Below are 21,459 nucleotides of genomic sequence, written 5' to 3' on the forward strand. Positions count from 1 at the left end.
AACCAGATTGAGTTCTCCCCCTGCAGTCACACTGGGGGAGAACTGTCTGAAGCACTTTTGCTCCCCCCTTCTATCCACTGCATGCTGTGTGTGTCTGTTTGTATCCTAACCCACCTAGTGTGTAACCTAACCCACCTAGTGTGTAACCAAACCTACCTAGTGTGTAAGTGTGTTTTGCAGTGTTGTAGTTAATCGTTTGAACCCTCACCCCACTAACCCTTCTCTCTCTCCTCCCCCCTTGGTCGGACAGACCTTTATTGATCCAGACGGTAATTCAGTTACATTACACAATACACAATACTTTTGTACTGAGCTCATTGAAAAAACTGAGGCCTGAGAATAGTGGAGTCAAAAGAGACCAGAGGAAAAGGAGTGAGAGAGGAGTATTAGTAGAGAGGCAAGCTCCATTGATTGAAGGCAGTAGATAACACTACATATCAGGACAATTTTGGGTGATTCAGACAATATTTAATAATAAACATGTAACTTCTTCCGTTTGTCTTGCCTACACCGGTAATGGTGACCTATTGATTTGACAATTGATTGCTGTGTTGGAGAACTTCCATCAAGTTTAATCTAACATGAATACAGCTATTTCACTTCCCCAAGATTAAGCAGAAGGACTTGTTTATTAACATATTTTGGTCAAAATCCACTTACCCTCCAATGATGGTGGATTATGATCATCATGGTGCAGACAATGGGGAGCAGACACGTATGCACGCGCGCACGCACGCGCACACACGCACAGGACGTCACTGCGTCACACAATGCAACACGTTGTGAGCTTGTAAATCTGGTGGTTAATTCATATTGTACCCTTTTCTCTTCCTGGAAATGTGCTGTAGTCAAAAGTGACAACATTTGTCTTTGAAATACAGTGGAGTGAGTGGAGTATCCAAAAATACTCAAGTTAAGTAAAGATACTCCAAAAATGTATTGAACAACAGTACTCAAGTAAATGTACAGTACTTTATGTTACTGTCCACCACTGCATGAAGGGGACTGACTGAAGCCAGCCAAGCTCATTATATTTATAGCATCATTATTATTTATCAAGTATTCATCTTGATAAGGGCCACAGGGGTTGGGCAGGCCTTCAAAAAATAAATAACAAAAACCCTCAGCGCCCCTACAGTACGTACACACACACACACACACACACACACACACACACACACACACACACACACACACACACACACACACACACACACACACACACACACATACACACATACACACACTCAGAAGAAGGCAACAACAGAGAATCAGAGGCCTGCCAGCTCCAATAATCTTCACATTGGCTTCTGGTGGCTTCCAACACAAATCCTTCCACTGATAGAAATGCAATTTAAATCAACTTAAAGAGAAAAAAGAAACATCAGAGCAGCAATCGTTCATCTTGATGTTTCTTCTCACATACACACACAAACATACACGCATACACACACACCCGCGTGCATACGCACGCACGCACGCACGCACGCACGCACGCACGCACGCACACACGCACACATGCACACATGCACACATTCACATGCACACAGAGCTGGAAATTAATGGACTTGGTGGGGTGTCAAAGTGGAGAGAGTTTAATCTGTCCTTGGACTTTCATTAAATATAAAGCCATAGGATCAATAAGTGCATGTACTGTAAGAAGCAGAAACACATCCCAATGTGCAACACGGCCTTGCTTCCTTTTGCCACTCATGATTATCTCCACCAGGCCAAAGGCAGGGACAAAGGCTATGTTTTCGACCCTGTGTGTGTCTGTCTGTCTGTCTGTCTGTCTGTGTCCCATGTGGTCCTGTAAAAACTTTCGAGACTGTGACAGATACCTATGGTATGGAGTGTAGTATGTCATATGAGGGTGAGACATTTTGAATTTACAGCCACTGTTCCTCTTTTTCTGCTCTCTCTCTCTCTCTCTTCTGTACCACACACAACCTATGCATCTACTCTTGTCATCTGGAATCCACCGGTGGCGTTCATTGTTAATTTTTAGCATTTTTTATTTTTATTTTTTTAACTCGTCCCAATTTCGGCCCAAAATTAATTTACATCCTCACCATCCTATTTTAAATGTATACTCTGGGCTTGCGGGATGAGCGATGACAGAGACAGACGCGTAATCAATTGCTTCCCCACTCGAATAATTGTGATTAAAACTTTTGAATGGAGAAGATATAAATCAAAGGAATTTGAAACAGTGGGTAACTGAACAAATAACAGCAAAGAGAACCCAAATGGAGACAGTAACAGCAAGCGTGGATAATGGCGCCTCCCATGCCAGTGGGGAAACTCCTGGGCACAGAGCTGAGTCAAGTGAAATGGCTTTGCTCTCTAAAGATCTCCATGACTTGAAGAGAGACTTACAAGCTTCGATTTCTGCGATTTCTGAGCTTAAAGTGGATGTGAGAAAGGACTTTAAGGAGGAGATGACGGTGCTAAAACACGATCTCAACCGTAGGATAACAGAGGTGGGAGAGACACATAAGTCTCACGGTCAGTCAATAGCCGAGGCGGAGCAGCGCATTTCGGAGGTGCATTTCAGATAATGCGAATCAATTAGTTTAGTCTCACTTGTTGCGCTACGATGTAGAATAAAAGATGGACATACCAAACATTTATTATACCAAAAGAAACAAAACGAAACCTTACTGACAGCAAGCAAGGATCAAGAGAATACCTAAGAAAATTCCAGTGTTATTTTTTTTTATATTTGAAACACCGTTCTTATTTAAATGATTTAAACAACGTCCATAAGCCTACGGAAAAAGCTAAATGGGGAAAATGTTTGAATTCATGGTTGCATGGTTTTAAAGTCATGACTCAATTGGAACCAAATTCCAGGTCCGAATTTTGGTCCCTATCCGGATCTGCCTGTAAGGGAAGCATTGGTTTGGTAAAAGGAAAAAGGAAAAAACCCAAAACGTTTGGAATGACCATGGGTGGATGGGGTGCAGGTACAAGAGAAAATCTTAAAATGTGCATACTTTTTGTGTAAATGTGGGTTCATGCAGGTAATGGTCTATATAATGTTAACCATGTTGGGAAGCAGCAGGCAAGTTGGTCAGTAATTCACTGTAACTTATTGCAAATTCTAATGTTTTATAAAAATACTCAATTAACTAGTGAAAAAAAGATGATGACCCAGGGCCATCTCCATGAACTTAGGGCCATATCCTATCTACAGGTGTTTCAACTAGCCTTTAATTAGGACATCACTGACATCTAGGTAGTTAAATGGGTACAATAATTTGACTTGAAAGGCTGCATAGAAAATGTCACATTAACATGTAATAAAACTCATCTCAGTAATCATTAATTGGGTTGCCCTTTTACAAAGGAGAGCACTGTTATCCTGAGGATAGACTAATTGAGAATTGTACAAGTGGCCACCTTTTGCACTATGTAACCAACATGGCCTCAAAATGTCCATTGCCATGTTCTAATTACTGTACTACATTATGCTTCATGCTCGCAATAATGCAAATGACTCATGTTTTCTTATGCTTACACCATATGCCCCTCCCCCCTCTCCCCTGTACTTGACTTTTACAACATGTTTTTAGGCTAATTGGCCTAAACTAATTCTCTCTCTCACACACTTCATCTCTCAACTGTGATGGTGGGCATGGGTAATGGGATTACAAGAGTTGTTTTTATGTTTTGGGGCACAGGGGCCACCATCAGTAGTAGTAGTACACATGGATGATGTTTCGCCCTTCTCTGTGGCTGCCCCCTCCCTCTAGAATGCACTTCCCAAACATATCAGAGACGCCCCCTCCCTCCTTCCCTTCAAAACCACTCTGAAAACCCACCTGTTCAGACTCGCCTTTCCGAGTTGACTTTGATTTCAACTCCCTCTCCCCTGGCCCCCACACACATGTTAAGCGTCTTTGAATACTTAGAAAAGCGCAATATAAATTCCAGATATTATTATTATTATAGGTCTCTAAATCATATTGAGTTAAGTATTTAATTGTCACAAATATCTTCAATGCCTCTGTGGTGCAGGAGACCAGGCTAAGTATTAAATTACAAACATTTAGGAACATGAATGCATGTTTTCATTAACCAATGATTTTTCACCATGCAGAAAGTGCGCACGCACGCACACACAAACACACCCACAACGGGGAACTTTTTTAGGGGTCCCTTGCGCCATTTCAACAAAATGTTGTAGTGATGTTCCACAATAACTTGGTCCATGCCATTCCTGCTATTACCCCCTTATCTCCTCTGCCTCCTGTACCACAAACAGCCTAACATAACATAACTTTAATATGGGGGCAAACTAAAGCCAGGGGCCAGTATGCTTAATTATCACATTGATTGGAAATAGGGGAAACGATTAGCCTGACTGTACAAACCAAGCTAAACCAATCATGAAATTAACACATCTCAGTTTTGTAGCTAATCTGATCGGCTCAAAACATGAAGTGTAAAAGCAACAATTTATTGATGGGGGAGTGAGTACCTGTCTCAAGTTGCTGCCTTTTCTCAAAAAAAAATGTTTCACATGATCTCTTCGGGAAGCGTGACAATGACCTTCAACCAGCTTGTTGATAACCCATACTGTTTGCCCGTGATTGACTTCCCAAAATAGTGGGAGGTGTTTATTAAACTATACATAATAAAACGTATTATGTAACATAAATAATCTGTATTGTGCTTTTTACACTATAAAAAGCTTTACAGTAGCTGAATTAATTTGCAGTCTACTAGTATATCAACCACATACAGTAGCCTAGATCTCAGAAACGACTCAAAAGAAAAATATAGCTGACTTATTTAGGTCTGAAATTAATGCACACAATGGTGGTATAATACGTAAATTATGACTTGTTTCTCCTTAGTCACCCAGGACAAAGACAACTACAGATGACAAGGTGGCTCATTTTTATGTTTTATGGAACCTCTCTCTCTTTACTCACACACTACAGGTTAGACGGGCAAATCAAGATTGAGAAATAGAACAGTCAGACAGATGAATCACACAGCAGCAAGATGGAGAAGTGTCCCCTTAAGGTTTAATTACGTCAATGACCAGTTTAAAAAAAGGTATAGAAAGGGGTGGGTGTGACTCATATTGACAAATAGCATGATGAATGAGGAAGTCAGAATTTAGGTTTTAATGTTTTAGTTAGTTGTGGCTCACACTGTAATGGTAATTTGTTGTGACACTTTGTTGAACACTATAAATCCATATACAGTACTTCAAATATTGTATCTGCGTCAATAAAGAAACAATCAGCATCCTAAAACAAGCGATACCAATACCAAAATATTGGTATTGGTATCGCCATTTTAAATGAAAGGTGATTGTCTATTAATGCTCTTGATGATGATAATTTCTTTGTGTTGTAAAATGCATCTTGTCACCCATGTCTAGTAAATGTTTTGAATGTGCAACGACCAGTAAGTTCAGAATTGGCCTTGTTTAATCAGAATGGCAAAAATTCTACGTAATGTACAGTATCTGATCAAATCAAATGCAGGGTCGATAGGTGGGTGTCCACATAACGGATGGTAACATTCAAGTGAAGAGGGCGATTCTTCAGGATGAAACAATAGAATATTCCTTCACCAATATCAAAAATAACAACAGAAAACAACCCAAAGCTCAGCTCCACAGTGACTCTAATGCCTAATTTATTCTCCATCATATGACGGTGTTCCGTATGGAAAATAGTACATCTACAAGCTCACTTAAGTTTGTAGACCTGCTATTTTCAGTACAAGACACCATCGTACAACTAAGCATAAATCAGGCTTAAGTGGGCATTAGCATTATCTACACGCTTTCTTTTCAAGGTACCAGATCAGACACGCATGTCTCGTCTTAAGTAACAGCATGCATGGATCTGGTCTTGGAAGAGCAAAAACACTACAAAATACCACTATACATATAGTATCTCCAAATCAAGCTCTGTGCATTTTATATACAATTTGCTTTCAACACTCCTAGAATCTATAATTGCTTTAGGGTGGCACAGGGCATACTGTAATTCTAGAAAAGCAAACTATATCAAATAAATAATGAAACGGATCCAAAAAAAGAAAACATATCAATGTAATGGAGAATAACAAAGAAAAGTCAAATTAAACACAAAGAACATACATTTAAGTTAAGCAACAATATCAAGTTCACATTCCCCCCTCTTACTGTATGTATGAAGTGGTGGCAAATTACTTTAAGTCTGATGCTCAACCTTTTATGACAATTTCCATGGAAACAACATAGGCAGAATGTTCTATCCTGTTGTCATGGCCTGTTGTCAAGGTACAGTTCCCAAGCTCCAGGCTACATGTTCCATCCATTTTACTCCATACATCATCCCCCTCCTTCCTCGTTCCCTTCTTACTCTGAAGGCATTCAGGTGAGTTTCTCTTTAGTTCAGTGAAAACACATATACTACACTAACTCTACACAATGTTCTTGGTAGCATTCTCATTCAATCTCTCCATGTAATTCCGGAGCTCCTGTGAGTCCCCCAGCTGGATATCCGGACACACCCATTTTATATCACTGGTCTGCACCAGTGCTAGTGGGCTCAGTACAGGGCATCCATTGCTGGGCTTGATATTAGCAAAGGTTGTGAACTTGACCCTCTTCCTCTTGGTGGTGGGTGAGTTAAGCGACTCATTCCTATGATCCCTTCCAGCTGAGCTGCAGCCTCCCTGGACACTGGTGTTACTGCGCAGGGCCCCGCCATTAAGTAGCTGGCTGCCTTCCTCTAGAGAGCCACCCAACTCATCTTGCTGTTGCTGCTGGAGGCACAACCCCTCTTCCTGACCCAACCAAACCCAGTCATGGGCATGTGGCATAGCCTCAGGGGTCTCTATGGAAAATTGCTTGCTCCTGTATTTATAAGCATAGGAGATACAGTTTATGAGAAAGACTAGGATGGCCAGGCAGAACACGCCAAGCAGGGCATACATGCCGATCTCCAGGTCTGTCAGGCCCCGACGGGATGACACGTCCTCCTCAGTGCTGTGACCCGGAGGGACCTCTGCCTGGTTTGGGTATTCAGAGAATTCCCCCGGCACCCCGACCCCACTGTCAGCTGAGAGACGGCCCCCATTAGGCCTCACTGGCATGTGGCCCTTGACGGTTGTGGCCCCCCGGTTCATTATTCCTGCTTCCATGTCAGAGAAAGATCCACCATAGTAAGGGGAGTCAGGGTGGGTTTGGCGGTCTCCCGGCCGGTTGAAAGGCTCCTCAGGCCGGCCAACCCTCACCCGTACGCTCCCTACACCAGCAGCCAAAACGGTTCGCCGCTTTCCCTTCTGACACACCTCGGACTGGCTCATCTCCACACGGACTAGCAATCCTTGACCTTCTCCCTTCGCGATGATAACGGGCCACTTCCACGCCATGTCACGTCGCACCACCACTACCTGTTCATCCAAAGAAGTTGCTGACAGAATAAAGTGTGCAGGGTTGTAACTATCCAGAGGAGTCATAGAGCCATCACTGAACTGGAGCCAAGCACTGAGGAGGGACTCCTAAGTAAACAAGAAAAAACACAAACACAAAGAAGTTATGAGTACAGTGAGTCTCCCCTATTTGATTGCTGCGTCAGTCAGTCAGTGTATACTGGATAAAGTATACTGTATATAAATCACATTCAGGAACTGCAACTGATGGTGTAGTAAACATAAGACAAACAGAATGTAGTATTGTGGGTGGAGGTCGTGGCAGAGATTGATGTTTCCAGACGGGTTTCTTAGCTGTTTCTTGAGGCATGATGAAGTCAACTTTTAAATGCCACAAGCAATGCAGATTACTTGTACCTGTTTGAGAGTATGCATGACTTCCTGTGTGGTAGCAGTGGCGAGGATGGCCCTGTTGCTCCCTGGGCTGAGTTGAAGAGACAATGAGAGAGCAGATACCAGCTGAACTCCCAGCTCTGTCACGCTGACTTTATCATCCACCACCCTGATGCTCTTCTCAGCCAGGACCGATGACGACAGAGGGGACAGCACCTGTAACACACACATCCATGGAGTCTGAGGATGATGGGGTTTTTTTTATGACAAAGACTAAAGAGCCAATTTACCATTTTATTTATTGTGTGGCTGATGACGGTAGACAGACCTTTATTGAAATGCAGTCGCCATGGCAGTTAAAGCAGTCATAAGAACACAAGAAAGCACACCAGATAATAAATTATAGTCGGACAAGTTAGAAAAAAATTTAAGGATATAAAAAAGACAAGGAAGCCCAGATAATTAAGTCTAAGCATGAGCAATAGTCACATTGGTCATTAGTCCAGGGCCAGGGTGGAAAGCATGGTTGTGAATCCAAAGTCTCAGATTAAATCCAACCCTGGATTGACATGTGCACTTCTTGCACATGTCTCTCTGTGTGACATCTTGCGCTTGATGAAAGTTCCCTTATCAACAAACTTAGGCACACTTCAGATGGCAAGATTTCAGGTGAGTTGCAGTAACAAGACAATGCCACATTTGAAATTCACAGACCTCATCCTACCCTAATAAATGATTTGCCAAACGCAGTGTACAAATACAAATGCTCTCCAACTTATAATACACCACCTTTTGTAATTCTACCTGGTGACAATTTTCTCATAAACGGTACACATACCTACACACACACACACACACACACACACACACACACACACACACACACACACACACACACACACACACACACACACACACACACACACACACACACACACACAAACACACACACACACACACTCAAGATGTGCACAAATCTGACCAAACATGATGAAATACCACAGTTCCAATACTGTACAGTTCAATAAATGTTCTTGAGCCAAAGCAGTTAAATCCTACTTTGTACACTACACGACTGCCCTGTGCTAAAAATATAATGCAACCAATGCTATTATTATACAAATATTTTGCCAATGTAAAAAACTCGATGTCAAGTATTTTTTTCTCAGAGACCCTCGACATGTGATTCAAATTTGGGATTGACCGGACATTTCGTTCGTGATTTCTGGCATTTTGGGTAAAACGGGCCCCTCCCACTAACTTTGGAAGCCATTTAGGGACGAACGGTAAGGACTATCAAAATGCCGTTTGGATATGTTTATCACATGGGCCCCAGAGGTCATGTGTACTGATTTTTGTGAAATTTGGACAAAATATGTGGGAAGAGGAGCTAAAAGTGTGTTTTCGAGGAAATTCAAAATGGCGGAAAGTATATCCTGACGCAAATGGGTGTGGCCTATATGGGGAGTTGCGTCTTGACCCAAGGAATCGAGGGAAAAAATGTTTTTTTACGACCTACGGTTCAAGAGTTATAGACCAAAACGTAAAGGGGGCTTTTATAGCGCCGCCATGAGGCCGACTGGAGTAATTATTTTTTTGATAATTTCGGAGTAAATTATGAACCTTCCCTCCAAGTCTTGTAACTCTAGCCCTTACAGTTTCTGAGAAAAAAATACTTGACATCGAGTTTTTTCATTTTCCCATTAAAGCGGATGGGGAAATTTAATGCACTAATAAATTCATATAAACTATGTAACCAATCTCTTAGCAAAATACACGCGCACTATTCCCGGTGAAGCCGGTCATTTTGACATATGGCACGACATTGGGGGATAAAAACTCTGGTAGGAGTAGCGGTCCAAAATAAAGTCTATAAGTCTATACTGTATAAACAAAGATTAATAAAGTGTGAAGAGTACTATAGTCTGGTTACACTAACTAAAGTTTTCATATAATTGTAGTGGAGTAAAAGTACAATATTTGCCTCTGAGATGTAGTGGAGTAGTAAGTAAAAGTATAGAAAATTGGAAATACTCCAGTTAAGTAAAAGTACCTCAACATTGTACTTAAGTACAGTACTTGAGTAAATACTTAGTTACTTTACACCGCTGCATAATCCCTCCCCACCAAAAAACCACAGCACTATACAGACCATCTACGCCTCACTGATACATCCTCCATCTCCCAGAGGTGCTTGTGGTGTAGACCTGTAAACAGCAGTGATGTTGTGATGAGATGGGAAGCCCTCCCATCCGCTCCAATTAGGACCCCAGTCTCTGGCCCAGCCACCCCCACATCTCCACGTTTACCCAGCTATAATGAACTGTCAGCCCTGATCACCTGCTCATCTGTACAGGCTCTGTTCCCTGTTTCCCTCCTCTCCGTTTGCATCTACCCTTTACCCTGTTCTTCCCACATGCTGACATCGCTAACCTTGAATGCTAAAAGCACAGATAAAGTCACCGAGGGCTCAGAGCTGGCAGATGCAGTTTAATCATACCTCTAAGCTATAAGGGCAAAGGTGATATGTGTATAAGAATGGTTACTGTTGGAGTGCACAGTGAACGTTCGAAAGTGGAAGTGTAATATTTCATGTTAATATGCTATACATTTTAATAATGTTGAGAATATGCTGGTCGAAGGTTGCATTATTGTAATAATTATTCATATTTAACAAGAGACATTATACAGTAACCTCTCTCAACAAAGGCGCAGCTCTTCAATTGTAAGAGTATAAGTGCAGTTTCATGACCTGACACTCATGTACATTTGGCTCTTATTTATGAAAATGTTCCAATCTTGACTAATAATAATACAAATACTGATTACAATTAAAATGATAATACCACATTTTCAAATGCAGAACATTTTACCCTTCTAAAAACAAGACTATGCTGTACAACCAGGCTTACTGCCAATGTTACCATTAAGTCTGGTTAGTTTAAATTCATGGGCAAAAGAATTGACTTAGATGTGTGAAAAATATAAATATAAATTATACAGTATGATGAAGGAGGATATGCATTTGGATGAATGTAAACTCAAGTTATGCAAGGTATTGAGAGACCCAGTGCCTAAAAGGTGATATCTCATTAGAAGTTCAAAAGGCTGACGCTCATACATTAGCATCATCTTCACATTGAGAACAAGCAATAGCTTCACTTTCACCTCCTCTTCTTGATATGCCTGACATTCCAAGCTCGGCCCCTCTACAAGATATTGGTGGTCATTTTTTCACACTACACCAAATCTCTTTGCAAAAAAACAGCCTATCTACAAGATCTATTCAAATAATTAATAGATGTAAAAGCTTAGAAATACTGTATAAACAAAACTATTTCAAAAGTCCATGGCTATTGTGTCTAATGTTTTTGTACAGTTCATCACACCGTGGGCAAAGACAAAATCGTTAAGTCGAAGTGAAATCCACAAGAAATTGAAAGGTGAACTTCAGTCTCCGTGGAGGCTTAAACTATTGGAGGAGTGGATTTAATACAGTACATGCCTCCAGGAACACATCCACCTGAAAAGAACTGTGCAAAGCTCAGACTGATGAAGTTGAAGGAAAAATTAAAGGTCTAGTTTGTGCAGGCAGTTGAGTTGTTTGTATAGAAATTATTCTGAAGAATAATATTCATTTTTCAAAAGTTAGTGAAAACACTCGGAATCGCTGGCAATGTCGGCTATAGACGATGTTTTACTCTGCCGGTTAATGAGTTAAAAAACAATTTTCAGTGGAAAATGTAATTTAATTTGAAAACCATAGGTGTCTATGGTTTTTAAGATTTTCATATTTAGTAACCATTTCATAATATCCTCCACTTCCTCAAATAATCATATTCTCAGTCGGGATGAACAATGGCCCCTAATTGTTATCTACAGCAGGGGTCTTCAACAGGGGGAAGAGGATTGGTGTAGAGAGAAAAAACTAAGTTTTTTATAGTATTGAGGGTTTAAGTGGACTGAAAATACACATTAACATGAATCCAACACAATGCTACACATTGATAGTGCTGTCCTTGGCCTAAAAAAAACGTTGAACACCCTTGATCTACAGTATGTGACGTTCAGTAAGTAAATATTTGATAAGGACAACCATGCGTTAATCTACTGGCCAATTCTTTGATGATATTTATCTATTCCTATTGTGATTTCTGTCCATCGACGACTGAAATATAATGACCTCGCCAGACCTAGGCAGGTAAATGGTGCATTCATATAGTGCCTTTATCCAAAGTGCTTTACATTCACCCATTCACACACCAACAGTAGGGGAAACTGTACAAGGGACCAACCTGCTCATCGGGAGCAGTCGGGGTTCAGTGTCTTGCTCAAAGACACTTCGACACCGGGAACGTTCCGATTCCCAAACAGCTGCTCTACCTCCTGAGCCACTGCCACCCCCTATAGAACAGATGTCGAATTAATCATTCTGTCATTATCAATAACCTCATACACATTAACCCTGCTCTGTCTTCAAATATGACCATGAATGTGGCTCTTTTAAATGTTAATCACTGTTATCACTCTCACCTTTATGTTAACTTGTGGAATACCTCAAGTTAGAATTTTAGGTCTAATGTTCTTTTCCTTATATGCTTCCTCTTGGCAACATTATGACAATCCCCATGTATATCTTCAAGTGAAACCTAACAACCTTACAAACTTCAATTTGGCAAACTGTCTAGCAGATGTTTCCTTCAATTTAAGTCTGACAACACTGAATTTCTCATACTTTCTCAGATCCCTTACATCAGTCATCTCTTGGTCCTTTATCCAACAATAAAAACAACAAAGAGTCACAGCACACTTGTAGCCAGTGATGTCAAAATGTTTATTTAAGGACAAGACATCTCATCAAAAACACCTACTTCAGATGCTGCCTTCTTCTACCCTGAAGAAGGCAGCATCGCTGTCCTAAACATTGTTTTTTACCGTTGGCCGGCACCTCAAAAAGACTGGTAGCGTTGTACCTCTTTGAAATCTCATTTATCTAACAATGTCAGGTCTGTTGCCAAAACTCTTTGTGTCTTATTTTCGCATTAACTTTGAGAGCCACATTAACAAACTTGTTCAGGCATCTTATTATCATCACAGGAATATGTCAAGGATCACGATAAATCTTGATCACAACCATTATGCGCGCTTTAATTTCTTTGCAATGGTGTTTTAACATGCCTTAAGTGCTTCCATGTGGATCTCTTCCTCAAAATGTGAAAAATACTCTCTCTCCGAATATCACTGTTTGCTGAGTTTCGCAGCGTTGCCAAGTCTGCCTGGTTGCTTGTTTCTCTCGCATACCTGGCAACACTGGTTTGGCAGCGTTGCCAAGTCTGCTTGTTAAGCGATGCATTTGGACATGTATTCATAGACCTGGTTGCTTGTTTCTCTCTCGCATGTAACTGGCAACACTGGTTTCACATTGAAAACAGGAAATACAAGTGGATAGATTGTGAGTAAAAGTAGCGTACTCTATGCTGCATGCTTCAATCTACAATGTCTCACAAAAGCAGTTACAGTATGCTGTCCTGCAAACAAACTGTTTTGAGATGGTCACCCTACTGTACTAATAAAGGAAAATAACATTGCAAATATTTTTGTTAACGTGCAGAGTAGTTAAGATGGCAGAATGCATTACATTGCTCTTTAGTTACCACAGAGACACAAGTTAGCTGTTAATAATTTTAAATTGTGTTAAAGGGAAGATTTGTCAATGTTTAATTTGAATCCTATTGTTACATTGAGAGAAAAACGTGAAAATGTGACATACTGTAGCACTGCTATATATAAACTGACAATAGTCTGGTTAAAAAATAAATACAATAAAAACATTGCCCTTTAATAAGGTGTATTCTGTTTCTGGCCATGATATTCCCTGTATGTGACCATTTATATTCATAAGATTTCCATGCTTACTCCAGTGATTACACTTCTATTGAATTCAAATGGCAGACAATTGGAGGGCAGTCTTGAAGTTTGATCTAAAATCATTGCAGTAAAGCAAAGGCCATTTTGCAATCAAATAAAACTTCGCAGTCTCTCTAACAACATAGTCAATCAATACACCTCTGAGCCAACATATAGCTAATGAAGGTAAGAGAGAATCGACTGAGTGTGTACATGTTAATGTGTGCTACATGTAAATAAAGCTACAGATTAAGGGATAAGGGAGAGAAGAGTATAAACAAATATATGTGACAGAAATAGAGACAGTTTTATTATTTATACGTACATATACCGTTTATGCATTTAAACATTTATCTGATTCCTTGAATGAAACTAACACTGTGCGTGTGCGTGTAAATAGGCCAAAATAATCTTTTGTCTGACAGGATGGCCATACCTGGGCAAATAGTAGGAAAGCTGAATCAGATGTATAAATATGATAGGAAGATCATAACTTTGAAGTAAGATTAATCATTGACATTGACTGGGCCTATTGTCATTATAGTCAAACAAGCGGTTCCATTTGTAATTGTGTCAATCTCAAACAAGTTTAAAACCCAATTCTTGACAAGAGCACTCACTTATGCACGCACCACGCACGCACATTAAATGGGCACCAACATTAAATGGGCACCAACAACCGCTACCTTTACCGAGTCATAGTTCATAGTTTTCACTTGCTCGCAATCAAACCAATTACTTCCTTCACTTCTGCCCCCTCTTCACACTTGATATAGCTTAATCACACTCGCTGATTAAGACACTTGCTCTCACACACACACACACACACACACACACACACACACACACACACACACACACACACACACACACCTGTAGACCTGTCGCTGTAGTGCCAGGACAAAAGCCTCTTTTTGAACATCAGTAGAACCAAGGAGATGATAGTGGATTTCTGTAAGCGACAGCAGGGGACCTACACCCCACTCGTGACCAACGGAACACCAGTGGAGAGGATGAGCTGTTTCAAGTACCTCGATGTGCACATCACTGAAGACTTGTCATTTACAAAGTCTAAAAAGCATGTCACCAAAAACATTTGATTGCACATACTTGTATGAGTGAGTGACAAGTAAAACCTCTTGAATCTTGAACATGAATGCAGTACTACAAGAAAAAAAAGAAAGACGAGGATAACTAGAAAAAGTGCTCCTCGGAGCACAGGTCTCCGCCAGGTCAGGTAGGCTATTGTGGCCTCCTGGTGCCGCTATAATAGGCCAATATGAAAAAGTGACATTTCTTTTTAGGCCTTGCACGACAATCGGACACTGACTGCATTCATGATTTGAGGCATTTTGTTAAAAACATTTGTTTTGCTAAATTAGACCTGCTGGTGGCGCTATAACAGGCCAATGTAAGGGTGGCATTTGTTCCTCAACATAGTGTGAATGTGCGTGCAAAGTCGGACAGTGCGTTCATGATTTGTGGAATTTTGTTCAAAACAAGCCAATAATGCAAACTTTAGATGTCAATCTTAGCCAATCAGGATGGAATATGAAACATCAAACACATCCGTCTTGATCACATGACTATAGAGATCATGTGTACCGATTTGCGTGACATTTTGATCAAATTGGAAGGAGTAGTATAAAAGAATGTGTTTTACATAAGTCGGCCTCCTGGTGGCGCTATAAAAGGCAGATGTGAAATATGCAGGGCAAAGGTTTTTCCTTGACCTCTAGGGAGTGTGCATACAAAGTTTTACACAGATCGGTGCAGTTATAGATAAAAACACAAATCAGCCTGTTATAGCGCCAACATGAGGCTGATTGGAAATTTTTCAAATGTTATTTCTTCCTCTGCCTAATGGGAATGTGCGTGCAAAATGTCACAGAAATTGCATGCTCTGTTCATGATTTGAGGCATTTTGTTCAAAACAGAGCACTCCTGTAAACTTTGGAAGACATTTTTAGCCAATCAGGATGGAATATGAAAAATCTGAAAGACACGTTTCGTTTAATGACTATAGAGATACTGTGTACCGATTTGCGTGATTTTTGGACAAAATCTGTAGGAGTACTGTCAAAAAATATGTTTTGCTCAAATCGGCCTCCTGGTGGTGCTATAAAAGGCCCCTGGTCACAGACGGACGGACACACGGACACACGGACGGACAAACGGACAGGGGGGAAAACATACTCTCTCGCCATGCCTTTCGGCCTGGCGGAGACAACAAGACATTCGAAAAAATGTCTATCTTACACACACTGAGTCTAACTGAGTAGTTAGACGGGACTCAGAATCGACAGGGAACAACAGAAAGAGGAGAGCAGAGAGAAAATAAAAAGATTGAACAACGACTGGGGGCAAACTGGGGACTCGCCGTCAGGCATCAGAGCCCATGTGGCCCTAACCATTTGGCTATCATGTCATGTTGAGGTGATTAATACAGAGGTGGATAGAACCCTTGGTTTGTAGTTTGTTAGTTTAAGTTTGTGATACTGCTACCCAAGAGACATCCCCCATTTGGAAGGGGCTCATCCAGTTTATTTGGTAACTTACTGTGCCAAATGTATTCATGTACTGAGGTAGATGCGACACATATATGTGGGGACCTAAACAGTACAGTTGGTAACCTAGACGCGTATTTGAAAGAGACTGATGAGGTATGTGACTGAGAGTTGTTTTAAATGACGTTGTACACAGGAATGACGTTGTACACAGGAAATCATTAACCTTAGAGAAAGATAAATTGTGTCTTGTTAAAGGTAGAATATGCCTTTTTAATGGCAATTACATTAATACTTCAGCATCAACAAAAGGAAAAGTCGTCATAGACTATATAGCAACTCATTTTGAGTGTCTGAAAACATTTACCCTGTAATAGCCTTTATGGACCATGTAATAAAAGATGCCATTTCTAAAACGCACGGTACAGTAGATACATCAAAGTGGACAGATGTTACAATTGGAAGCTGCAGCATTTCAGGAATTAAATTAACTCATTTAGATTAGTTGTCAATCATAAAATGAGACCTGTGCAAGTCAGACATGCTGCCACATTCTTATCAGACTGATAAATAAATTGAATGTCACTGAAATCCCATGTAGAAAAAACACCCTCCCCGCTCCTACTTTTTTCTTTTTTACTTCTCCTGTGCTGCATGATCATATTCTTAATTTAGAATTTTCTCATGTTCCGTGGGAATCCTATGGGAACCCCGATTTATTGTCAGCCTCTAGTACGCACCAATGCATACACTAACACACTCACTCACACAGCCACAAAGACACAGTCAAATCCTCCATTTTAATTTAACTCTGAATGGCTGTACAATTGAATTGTTTATGTACGATTAATTCGCCCCAAAGTGTTGTTTGTGTCATCATGAGTACATTTTAATAAAGCAACATAATGTGTCTGAAATTAGGTTGATTTTCAACGCAACTAAAATAATCAACCTGTATGAATGAGGCAATCAATAGTTTCATGCAAAATATTTGCAGACGCATTTTCGGATCATTTATTCGTCATGCTCCCGGAGTGTGAAGACCTTGAGAGTGTTAACATTTTAAATGTCTCTCAGAGAGTAAGGGTCCATTTGGGACCATGTTTACACTGCCAGAGGTCATTTAACAAACACAGATTTTACCACACACCCATACCTGTATTTTTGTGCTGCCGGCGCTTCGTCCTATCAGGACATGTCCTTCCTGAAGTTGGGCAACCTTGGGGTCTCCAACTTTCAGAGAGTCCCAGACCAGGTCTGTGACGTCCACCTGCCAGTCGCTCCCCAGTAGGAAGTCTTGCTGGCCAAGTTCGTCCTCCTCTTCGGCGGTCCCCCCACCTTCTGTCCTTTCCCCAGTATTGGCCACAAAGTGTGCGAGGACACGCACACTGGTGCTCTGGTACTGGGGCATGCAGCCATTCTCTATCCTCTCCTCATCTCCATCCTTGTCATCACTCACTCTCTCATACCTGGAGGGAGTGGGGCGAAAGAGCAATGAAAATGGTTCACAAAAGAAAGTTGTCTTTTGACCACATTAACCCTGGCGTCCCTATTCTGGGCATGTCATAAAAGGCAAAGACAAACATTTGGTCAAAATAGGTGAATATTCTGTGAAAATAGCAGCTCTACAAGCTGTCGCAATGCGGCCTTTGTGATTGTAGATCAACTATTTTCTCTATTGACAACATCCATTAGGGTTTCAATTTATTTTTACATTTATGTTTTTTTTCCATGTTTTTGTCAGTGAGCAGTGGAGAGGAATGGCACTGTAAAGTATATTTCTGGCTGTTTGTAAGTTGAAGGGCATGACAAATAAATAGTGTGTTTAGTCTAAATGCAGCATTATTAGTCTATTTTCTCTTCTCCTCATTCTGGTATACTTTTGAATGAAGGAAACATCTATTTTGAAGATGAATCCATCGCAATTTCACTTTGAATGGCATGTAGGTTCACAGAAGTTCGATTTTTTTTTTTTTTTTTTTTCAATTAAAAGGCAGCACAAAATTGGCCAGTAAAATATAAATGTAAGAAACAAGTTTTACATTCCTGATACATAACCGTTCCATAGTTGGGTATACTGCGGCATTCATGATGCTGGCGGGCCTTGTGCAATGTTATACGCTCTATTCTTTTTGATTCTATTCTCCAGAGAGTGTCCTATTTCATGGTGATTAGTTTGGCCAATAGTGCCACAGGCAGGGCAGTGGGTTCTGTACAGCGACAGGTAGAGTGTGGCTTTGGGACCTAAACCTGCTGTAAACAGTCAACCACCATGACAGCCCATAAACACAGGAGCTATGGCTATTACCCTCCTACACCTGTGTAATGCATCTACTCTGAATGCTCTGCTGCTCCCTCTCTGGGACCGTAAGCCTAATTTATACTTTGTCGTACAAATGTGATGCTCACCGAAAAGCAGTTTGTGCTTTTTTTTCCTTCTTTTTTCGGTGAACATCGGTTGCACAGCAAAGAATAAATTAGACTATAACCCTCTCCTCTCCTCTTCTTTTCTCTTCTCTTCTCTTCTCTTTTCTTCTCTTCATCCACTTTTCTACTCCCTTTTGCACTGTGACTCTGTCACGCTCTTGCTCTACCTTCTGCACTTGATGCTTTCTTCACATTCTCTCTCTCTCTCTCTTTTCTTCGTTTTGTACACCTCTCTACCAGCCAACTGGCTCGGGGGGAGGGGGGTGTGACAGTGACAGCTTCCATTAGGTTTAATGAGGCGTGGCCAGTCGGGCAGAAAAATGGGTTGACAGGTTAACATGCTGTGGCCGAATAGCTTGGATTAGTTCCTACCCGCCGTCTGCTCTACTCCCACATCCCACACCCCTTCCACACCAGTTATGGGACCAAAAAAGTGTCACCTGAAATGAGGTGACATTTACGGCTGGGAACAGAAACACAGGCTGTGTCGTGTTTGTACAGACACATGACAGGTCAGTCAAGGTGTCGCAATGTAATAAGCTGGTTTATGCATTCATGGGAATCAATGTACGCATGCACCACGCACACACACACACACGTACGCACACACGCACGCACAGATAAAATTGCTGCTCTGACTCATTCACCACCCCAATCCCAATGACAGTCATGGCCCAGGGATTAGAGAATGAGCATGGACAAAGAGCATGAAGGGTGGGGTTGGGGGTATTTGTATAAGAGTGCCACCATGTGGTGTGTAGGGACTCATGGGACTCTGAAATGAGCCTGGAATACTGTTTGTGCAAAGATGATATTTGCTTTGCTTTTCGTCGCTGCCGGGCAGACACCTCGTACATATCCAAAACCGTTACTTTCCAGGAAATGGAAAAATAATCTTTGTTCCAATGGAGTGTTATTTAGTCACAAGCTCTTGTTAATACTTTTCATTGCTTCAATATTTGAATATATTCAAATCCACAGTCACACACACTTTCTCTTAAAAGATGACTAATGGCTTGTAGATCGGCTATTTTCGCTACTATTGCACAACACTCTTGTATGTCGAAGCAGGGCATTTTACGGGATTTTCTTTTTAATGTTGAAATATGGAGAAGATTTCTGCCCGGCAGCAACCTTTATACACATTTCACCTATTGGACACTTTCATATGAACACACTGGTAATATTGATAAACAGAATAACCACACAATTTGAATTTATGTGAAGAGAAATAGACTATTGGCAATTAATAACTTTTATTTCTGTTTTTATGGCCTGGCTCTGCAAGAGGCTAGCCGTCTATGAGAGGGTCTCGTGTGTGTCTGGCTGTATGGAGCTAATCTCGCAAACCATTGGAGCGACCAAACTGTGTATGCACGCCCCCAGTATGCCACAGAAGTACCCCACTAATTATTTGTCACATATGTTTTATACTTTTTGAAATATTTGACTTTCTAATTGTATAAAGGAAGTCAAAGTGGCCATGATCGTGCTGAAACCTTGCCAAATTTGTCATACATCATTGATAAGATGACTGATTTCTACGTTATTTTCCTTCTCTCTTTATTCCTTTCCATGTTTGTACTGTCTTTGTTTACTCCTCTCCTTCTCCAACTCTCTACTTTGTATTATTTACAGTTTTCCAGCTTTCCTGGGGGCGGCATGTTATGTACACACCATATGATACTGATGTTAAAAGGACATATGCAAGCATCTGGATACAATGCTAAAGTAAAAACAAATCATAGATATCTGCAACTACACACACAATCTGTAAATCTTTGATTATTTGACCTGTGCTCTTTTTTTTTTCTTCTTACCTCTCCTGCTCTACCCTACGTCTATCTTCTCTCTTCTCACGGAAACTACAAATGATAGGGGGAAAAAAGAATTTCACCCACTTCTTTACTTCTGTAAATCTATGATGTGACAATACAGATGATTCTGATTCTGGGTGTCAATGTGGATGGTGAATAGAAAACCTTTCAACAAATACATTATATAGCCAACTGTACACATTTTCAATTAACTGGTGTAATAAAATTGTTCCTGGATACTTATTTGATTAAGAACTGGTACACACTGTACTAGAATGTCTCTCAGCTGCTAAATAGATGCTCTTGTTCCTGCAATATTAACTTCATAACCTGTTTCATCTAAGAGATTATCACTTGAGCACTGTCAGAACAATTTCTGAATTATCACAAAAACAAACATCAAGATGCTGTTGTATCTACACCCGGCAAAGTTCTGTTAATGCACCAAATTAACAAATTGATATTTTTTGTCTCCACCAGGGCGAAGGCATGGCCGAAACTATGTTTTCGCCCTTGTGCGTCCGTGTGTGTGTGTGTGTGCATGTGTGTGTGTGTCCGCCCGTCTATGCATGAGCAGCTAATCTCCGGTACCGGTAGAGTCCGCTCGGCACACAACTTTGCATGCACACTCCCTGGAGGCCAAGTAAAAACCTCTGCCCCAAATTCTTCACATCGGCCTGTTATAGCTTCTCCAGGAAGCCAGTTTTTCCCAAATTTTGTTTGCAGGAGTGGTCCGTTGTTAACAAAATGCCTCAAATCAAGAACACAGCGTCCGATTGACGTGAAACTTTGCACGCACATTCCCACTAAGCCAAGGAAGAGCCTCCATCCCAAATGGTTAAAATCTCCTCATGGTGACGCTACAACAGCCCACTTCACGTTTTGGCCTATAACTCTTGAACCACAGGTCGTACAATCGACATCTTTTTTCGCTGGATTCCTTGGATCATGACCTATAGGCCTTGTTTCTGCCAGATTACATTTTCAGCACACACTTTTTGCTACTACTCCTACAGATT

The 21,459-nt window shown here is 40.9% G+C and overlaps 1 protein-coding gene across 1 annotated transcript in view; it reads right to left on the reverse strand.

Moving 5' to 3' along the window:
* Nucleotides 1-6,435: 6,435 nt before the first annotated feature.
* The window catches only part of LOC311037885 (transmembrane protein 132C), a gene marked incomplete at both ends in the record, with an annotated part of 185,402 nt that continues 170,378 nt past the window's right edge, over nucleotides 6,436-21,459 (reverse strand). The window contains 3 exons of the mRNA XM_084047177.1: nucleotides 6,436-7,518; nucleotides 7,807-7,998; nucleotides 17,353-17,665. Of these exons, the coding sequence (XP_083903303.1) occupies nucleotides 6,436-7,518; nucleotides 7,807-7,998; nucleotides 17,353-17,665 (1,588 nt within the window). The remainder of the gene's footprint in view (nucleotides 7,519-7,806; nucleotides 7,999-17,352; nucleotides 17,666-21,459) is intronic.

The sequence above is a fragment of the Gymnoscopelus microlampas genome (assembly GCF_963454915.1).
Source record: "Gymnoscopelus microlampas genome assembly, chromosome: 21".
Taxonomy (NCBI): domain Eukaryota; kingdom Metazoa; phylum Chordata; class Actinopteri; order Myctophiformes; family Myctophidae; genus Gymnoscopelus; species Gymnoscopelus microlampas.